Source organism: Cynara cardunculus (assembly GCF_001531365.2).
Source record: "Cynara cardunculus var. scolymus isolate 2C chromosome LG 15, CcrdV1, whole genome shotgun sequence".
NCBI classification, from domain to species: Eukaryota; Viridiplantae; Streptophyta; class Magnoliopsida; order Asterales; family Asteraceae; genus Cynara; species Cynara cardunculus.
Window position 1 is genome coordinate 5,565,272 of NC_037542.1, and position 9,082 is coordinate 5,574,353.

The window sequence follows — 9,082 nt, forward strand, 5'->3', positions numbered from 1 at the left end:
TAGTGTACTCATCATTTTATCATAAACAATAATAAAATACTATAATTTTCTAGATATTAATTCTTTTATCCAAAAATATGTAGTTTTATTAAATCAAAATACTAAAACACCATAAAAGAAATGAAAAAAATTATATTTAATAAACTAAAAATAATAATCAAAAATACTAAAATACCCTTAAATTAATAGAGAATTTTACAATAAATTACTAATCATAAACACCAAAATCGTAATTTTCAAACTACAAAACAAGACGGAATACGGATATTTTATCCTTGAGATTTTATAATACAAACCATAATGACAAGGAAGCACATACACGTGGCACACGTGTCATTCGGTTGATGACAATTATGATTTGGCCCACACATTTACCATTTTGACCTCCAGGGTCCATCTGATCTGAGGTCCACATATTATGAGTCAACAATTTCTTGCATAATAGAGCGTGGTGTTAGTATTTTTATTTTTGTGTTTAAAATAAATGAATATTAAATATGTAAATATATACTTTTCATTTAATTTATTCTTAATTATAAAATGAATACAAATTATTCTATTTATTACTAAAAGTAAAAATGTCATTTAATAGTGTAGTAATTATACTTCTTAAAATTTGTCTGTTTCATTGTGGACACCTATTTTAAAACATAAGAAGTATAAGATTTGAAATAAAGCCTCTTCTATATTTGGGACTTAATTATATATGTTTTAGATTTTATCTAATTATATATGGGTTGAATTCTGCTGAGAAGAGAAGTTATAGTGAGAAACGTAAGAAAAAATATCCACTCTTGAATCAATTCTAATTGAATATCAATACTAATGAGGTGTACCGATATGCACCGGATCAATTCCCTTCTAAAGCGCAATTCATGGGTGAGCAAGAGATTAAAAGTGATAAAAGATTTAGATTCCTTCTTATATTTCTCATCTTAACTCTTTTTCTTACACGATCCTTTGTCATTATACATGTTCTAACATTTAGTATAATTATAATGTTTTATACTTGTACTTCTTTAGCCGATTTGACAAATTCTCGTAGGCTTTTGAAGAATTTTATAAGAATGGTTCTATCTAAGTGAACTTCATACGTTTATTTTGTCATTTTAAAATACTTTTGTTATTTTTATCTGTAGAACTTTTAACATAATATATTAAACTTTTATATTCTGTTTTATTTATTATTCTTACTATCAGTCTATAGTTTTAATATATGTATAATATGATCTTCAAAAAAATTGAAACATCCCTAATAAAAAAATTAGGACTTAATTACACACTTTTTTGGCATTCTTGTTTTTGTTTCTTCAACTTCATTTATTATGATATTTTATATTTTGTTTTGATTTCCTTTCTTATCTTAATGATCGTTATTTTTCAACTGTTAGATGTAACACCTTAAATTTTGAAAAATAAATAACTAATCTAAAATTTTGATAAATATAAAAAAGAATACACGTTTTCACCAAAAGTCAACATCAAATACTTATACATATCATTTTAAGGTTTAAATCCAATGACTTTTGTAACTAATTAACCTTACACAAAATCTGTAATAACCGGGTTTATCGGTTATTAAGTTCGGGGTTATTTTTTAATAAAGATGATAAGTTGAGGGGTTAAATTGATTATGGACTTATAATATGTTTTTAACTATCACCGCCTTATGTGTTTTGTTTATTATTTGATGAGATATTTTATTATCTCATATGGTCGTTGCGAATGTGTATTGATTATCGGAAATTCAACAAGTTGACGATAAAAAATAAATATCTTTTACCCAAAATCGACAATTTATTTGATCAGTTAGTCGGGGCAAGCTATTTCTCTAAAATCGATTACGGTTAGGATATCATCAATTGAAAGTCTGGGATGAAGATATAGCCAAAAATTATTTTCGTACCATGTATGGGCATAATGAGTTTTTGGTTATGTTGTTTGTTTTGACTAACACTCCAGCCTCTTTTATGGACTTAATAAATAGAGTATGTAAAGAATATCTCGATAAATTTGTTATTATCGGTCGAAAGCATAATCTGTCGAGCATCTTCGTTTAATTCTTGAACTTTTGAAGAAGGAAAAGTTGTATGCTAAATTGTTGAAATGAGAATTCGTGATTGCCATTAATCCTTCAACTTTTCTACTGGCAGTAGATGTGGCAGAAACAATAGAAAGAAACAAGAACAGACAAGGACAGGAGAAGGTAATTAAGAAGAGAAAATGGGAAGGGTCTTCGACTGAATATAGAAGACTGAAATTTGTAAAGATGGAAAATCGTCATGCCCAACGATTTAGCGAAAGACTGTGCCAGAGATATCACCGTGTCTATCAAGGTGATTGTATCTTTGATCAGAGGAAGTGTTACAGATGTGGAGAGCAGGGTCACTTGTCCATAAATTTTTCTTGATTCCTTAATGAAGTTTTCATTGTAATTCTCTCAACCATATCAAGCCAGCTTGTCCTCAATTAAAGGCTCCAAGACTGACTTTGGGTGGAAATACTCCGAGTACGTGTGGGGGGAGTTAACATCTGAAGAGGTGAGTCAGATAAGGCGAGGGGCCGGTCTTTTCAGATGACAAAAAGGAGGGATAAAGGAAACCCCTGATGTGGTAACAAATACCTTTCTTATCAACTCTGTATATGCCAAGGTGCTATTTGATTCTGGTGCTAATGATTCATTTGTATCACCTCTATTTTCTGGGTGTTTATACGTGAATTTTGTGCCTCTTTAGTACTTAACACTGCTAATAATAGTCAACTATCTGTTACCCGTGTTTTTGATAATTGTCAAATTAAAATTGAGGGGTGTGGGTTCCTAATTCGTTTGTTCCAATACCGATGAGAGAATTTGATGTTGTGGTAGGCATGGATTGATTAGCAGAAAACCAAGCTAGTATTGTGTGCAATAAAATGATGATCATTATTGATTTACCGAGAAAAGGGCCGATTTTGATTTATGGTGATCGGCGGAATCATCACAACAGCCTGGTATCTGTCATGAAAGTCAGAATATGTGTTCAGAAAGCGTGTCAATGTTTTCTAGCTTATGTGGTTGATTCAAATAAAGAAAAGGTAAACAAGAGTCTATTCATGTTGTTTGTGAATATCCCGAGTTATTTCCAGAATATCTGACTAGTTTACCACCTGAAAGATCTATGGAGTTTAGAATTGATTTGACGCATGGGGCAGCACTAGTGGCTAAAGCTCCATATCGCCTGGCACCTTTAGAATTAAAAAGAATTAAAAGAATTAGTGACCCAACTAAAAGAATTGCTTGATAAAGGCTTAATCAGACCGAGTACTTCTCCTTGGGGTGCTCCGGTGTTGTTTGTTAAAAAGAAAGGTGGGACAATAAAGATGTGCATTAATTATCGAGAACTGAATAAGCTGACAATAAAGAATAAATATCATTTACCAAGAATCGATGATTTGTTTGATCAACTAGTTTGAGCAAGTTATTTCTCAAAGATTGATTTACAGTCAGGATATCATCAACTGAAAGTTAGAGGCGAAGACATTGCCGAAACAACATTCCAAACCATATACAGAAATCATGAGTTTTTGGTCATGCCATTCGGTCTAACAAATGCTCCAGCGGCATTTATAGATATAATGAACCAGGTATGTAACGAATATCTTGATAAATTTGTTATTGTATTTATCGACGATATTCTTATATACTCAAGATCCGAAGAGGAGCATACGGAGCATCTTCGTTTAATTTTTGAGCTCTTGAAGAAAGAAAAGTTGTATGCCAAATTGTCCAAGTGTGAGTTTTGGTTGAGGAAAGTCTAGTTCTTGGGTCATGTTGTTTCTGAAGCAGTAGTAAAAGTAGATCCTGCAAAGATTGAAGTTATTGAGAACTGGGAAGTACCGAGAACCCCCCCCCCCCCAACCAAGATTCATAGTTTCTTGGGTCTTGTGGGGTATTATCGGAAATTCATTCAAGACTTCTCACGTATTGCTGCCCCATTGACCAAGATGACAAGAAAAAGTGCTAAGTATGAATGGGGAGAAGATCATAGTAAAGCTTTCCAATTGTTAAAGAATCATCTATGCAGTGCTCCGATATTCTCCTTACCAGATGGGTTTGAAGATTTTATGGTATACACTGATGCTTCAAAACGGGTTTGGGATGTGTATTAATGCAGAGAGGGAAAGTTATTATTTACGCTTCCAGAAAGTTAAAAGATCACGAGAAACAGTACCCGACTCATGACATGGAGCTTGCAGCCGTTGTTTTTGCATTGAAAATTTGGATGCATTATTTGTTGGGAACCAAATGTCAGATTTTCACTAACCATAAAAGCCTTCAACATTTGTTTAATAAAAAAGAACTAAATATGCGGCAAAGACGGTGGATTGAATAGGTGAATAACTATGACTGTGAAATTCTTTATCACCCTAGGAAAGCAACTATGGTGGCTGACGCGCTTAGTCGAAAGAAAAAAGAATGGAACAATTAAAGTCATTGCGTTGAGAACAAGCTTAATTTCTGATATTCATAATGAAATTCTAAGATGTCAAGGTAAAGCTGTCAAAGAAGAAAATTTCAAGGCCGAAAGAGTTGGAGGGATAATTTCAACTCTGACAAAGAATAACAAAGGGATTCTATGTTTACAAGGCAGAAATTGGATACCACGTTTCAGGGACAACTGTGAACTGATTTTAGACGAGAGTCACATATCACGATACTCAGTTCATCAATGTACCAATAAGATGTACAAAGATTTAAAACCATCTTATTAGTGTCCAGGATTGAAGAAGGATATTGCAATAATATGTCTAACGATGTTTGACATGTCTAAAAGTGAAGATTGAATATCAAATACCATATGAGAGTTTACAGTCTCTAGAAACTTCTGTGTGGAAGTGGGATCATATGACAAGTAAAGATTGAACATCAAAGACCATATAATAGTTAAACTCATTTAACTAACTTCAATAATTTCAAAAAAGATATTGTCACCATACAACATCATATTGTCACCATATGATATTGTCACCATATGATATTGTCACCATACCATATAATGGTGTCAAACACTAGTTACTTTTTATAACATAATATCATTTAAAAAAATCAAATATTTTGCCTAAAATTGATGCAAATTAAGTATACTTTCTAAAATAAGAATTGATAAAAAAATTGAATACTACTGCATACATTTTAACTTTATATAATATGCTAAATATTTAAATAAACACATCATTTGTAAACCCAAGAAATCGTTTAAACTTACAAACAAGTTTTCATGTGTTGTTTCATATATAAAACATTTATGACTGTTTTGTTTGAACAAAAAAACAGTTTTAAATGTTTTATATATAAAACAACTTCGTACTTTTACACATATTATTACATATATGAAACTACACATAAAAAATTAATTTATAAGATTTGTATAAAAAATATATATACTTAAATAATAATTAAACACTTTTACTAAAAAGAATAACAAAGGGAGACATATTCCTACAGAAATCAGCCAAAAACTTTGGAACTCAAAGGCATATATAATTTTAATATATGGTTTTTATCTTATTGAGAACAATATTTGGTGCTTGATTTGGTTGGTGAAACTCTATATTTAATAATTAAAATTAATAAATAAATTATGCTAGTTTAAATAAAATTAAATAATTGAAGCCGTATGAGTTTCCATGAAAACCAAATATTTCAATTTATATATTGAATAAAAGATTATTTTTTTTAAAAAATAAAATTTTTAAAAAATCTAACAAACTATCTAATTTTGAACGATTAAGTTCTTAAACTATTTTTTTAAATGATAAAACCCTTAAACTTTCTAAAGCCGGTTAAATACAGTCTTGTAACTTGTAAAAACAGATTAATGTGGTAAAAATTTCGGAAAAGGTCTAAAAAACCTAACAAACTATCTAATTTTAAATGACCAAGTCCTATTTTTTTAACAAAAAAATCTCTAAAGTTTTTCCTAAATTTTTTTACCAAATAAATTTTTGAAATTTTTTTGAACAAATAAATCCCAAACTTTTTTTTTTGAAGAAATAAATCATCAACTTAATTTTGAACAAACAAATCCGAATTTTTTTTGAAAAAAAATCATGAAAAAAATATATATATACAATTCGTCTCACTGACAACAAAGTACAATAAATCAATTAAACAGAGAAATATTTTACCATTTTCATTACTAAGTCCAGAGCATATAAAAGGCATGTTTAAAACATAAATTCAGTTCATTAACTTAATTTTTATATGTATAAATATTTTTGTATGTATCTATTTAAACTTTAGGTATAACTTTTGTATGTTTTAGAATTAGTAATGGAAACGATATCATTTTTCTTTGTTTAATTGGTTCATGGTACTTAGTTGTCGGTGCAAGGATTGTATATATTTTTTTGTTTATGATTCTGTTCCCAAAAGGTTTAGAATTTATTTGTTCAAAATTAAGTTGATGATTTTGCTTCTTCAAAAAAGTTTGGGATTTATTTGTTCAAAAAAAAGTTTAAGAACTTATTTGATAAAATGATTTAGGAAAACAATTAGGGATTTATTTGTTAAAAGAACAGAGACTTATTTGAGGGTTTTTTTAAACTTTTTCCAAATTTTTATCACATTAACCTATTTTTACAGGTTAAAAGAATATATTTAACCGATTTTAGAAAGTTTAAGGGTTTTATCATTGAAGAAAATAATTTAAGGATCTAATCATTTAAAATAAATAATTTGTTAAGTTTTTTTAGAATTTTGAAAAAAAAAAACAAAGTGTACTTTGACTTTTACTTTCATTCTAAATTAACTTCAATTTTATGTGATATAATCCTTGAAAAAGTATGATAATAGATAGTGGACAACATACAATTGGACACCAAAATATGAACTATAGTCCAATATTGCATTATTAATATAAAAAATTTAGTACTATTATATGATTTCATCTTTCAGAAGTTATTTTTATTGAAATACTATTCGTCTTGTTTTTTAAAAATAACATTAGGATTCAATCAAATAAGAATACCTATTGTCATCTTTATCGTAGGCCCACCAACATCTTTGACTAACAGCAACGGGATAACTTTTTAAAAAATAAAAAGATCAAGATAAGAGAAAGATGAAGACGTATATGAAAAGAAATGAATCATGATCAAATCATCTGTTCAAATTCAATTTGAAGTTAAATAATTTCAAAAACTCGTAAGTAAAACTAATATCTAGTATAAAATCGCAAATCAAAAGCCAAGATATATGGTTACAAAACTGTTGAAGCTCTTTTGTGTCGTCATTTTTCTACTTACAATCTTTCCGACAAAAAGAAAACTTCTAAGTAAACTATGAACTGAATCAATCATGATAACAAAGAAGCATGACCACACATCTCTTAATGATATACAGTCTTGCTTTTTGCTCTTTAAGCACTCCTCCAAATCCTCTTGTTGAAATCCTTCTTGTCGAGCTGCCCATGTTATTGTTTCCTATCATCTTCATCTCTCTCTTAGCCTCTGCTTTAATCAGGTGACCGAAAAATCGAATCTGTTTTATAAGAAAAGACAAGATTTAAACAAGAAAGATATTCTACGGAAGAATGATCACTGATTATATGGTAGGGGAAGCATGAATCAAGAAATACTGAAGTGGGTTTGTTTTGATTTACAAGAGAGGTCTGTGTTGTGTTGAAGATGTTGTATGTGGTTTCTTTTATATAGAAAGTGAGGGGGTGGTTTTGAATGGTGGTGCTTCTTGGTTCACCAAACATTTTCTTGTGGGGTTGACTTACCACTTGAGATTCCATATCTCTTTCCAACATCAATGAGATATTATGCTTGCAACCCATTAAACAAGTTTGAACACCCCTTTTTCTTTGCCCCAAATCTCATCAATAAATCAAAGGGATAAAACTTGTAATCATATGTTCAATAATACACATATATAATTTAATATATGAATTTTTAGACTATTTTTGACTAGTAACTATTTGAGCAAACTTAATTTTAAAATCTTGTTCCTTTGTTATGCTACATATATATATATATATATATATATATATAATAGATTTATACAATTGTAGCTATATTGGTATACATGTCATCTTCATATGGGAATTGGTGTTGGCATCACCCACAAACATAGTGGGGTCTAACATCACCTCACTAGGGTAGCATCAATACAAAACTTATCTACTTTTTAATTCAACTTCTTCATCATGAGGTTATCATTTGTTTCTTGATCTTTATTATATATGTGACCAATTGGTGGATTGTGTATGACCAAATAGATGCAATTTTATGGTTTTATGGATATGATTATATTTATTTAATATAGTGTATTCATATTTCTATGTATTTTTTATAACTAAATAACATTTTATCATCGATTTTGAGTGACATAATGTCTAACACAAGGGTACATCGAGATGATCATGTATTAGTTTAAGTTTAAGTTCATTAGCAAACCCACATGCCCGGTTGGAACTTCTTGCTTTCTAGTAATTGAGCACCTTCTCTTTTGATCTGGATCATATATGCATAATCATTTAGATACCCAGTAAATCATACAAACTTACAAACCAATTCTCATTTGTTGTTTCACACATGAAACCACACGTGTGAAAATGCAGTATTTATACAGGTTCTTGACCAAAATAGTCATTTTGGAAAGAAAAAAAACATTACAAAAAATAACCTTAAAATATGACGGATAAGAAGAATCTCTATGGAGGTGGCAGCCGGTTACGCACCATGGAATGCGCGGTGCCTAAGGGGCCTACGTGGTTACCTTGATGAGGATCGTTCGATACACATGAGTGATCTTACCCGAGTTTTTGAACAACAAAAAGTTTAGAACATTAGCAGGATTCTTCTCCTCTGTGTGGGCCCCTTACGTGTCGTTCACCTCATGGTGCATAACCGGCTGCCACCGCCAAAGAGATTCTTATCCTCCGTCATATCAATTCACATCAATTTTATCAAATTTTTGTTTGGAGGTAGGCCCCCTACGCGCTGAGTGATGAGTACAAGGATGGGGTGGTTTATATATATATATATATATATATATATATATATATATATATATATATATATATATATATATATA

General features: G+C 30.0%; 1 protein-coding gene across 1 annotated transcript; it reads right to left on the reverse strand.

Annotated features, from left to right (window-relative positions):
• Window positions 1-7,189: 7,189 nt before the first annotated feature.
• Window positions 7,190-7,777, reverse strand: LOC112528381. Its single transcript, XM_025139398.1, has one exon. The coding sequence runs from the start codon at window positions 7,475-7,477 to the stop codon at window positions 7,334-7,336; it is 144 nt and encodes a 47-aa protein (XP_024995166.1). The 5' UTR covers window positions 7,478-7,777; the 3' UTR covers window positions 7,190-7,333.
• Window positions 7,778-9,082: the final 1,305 nt, after the last annotated feature.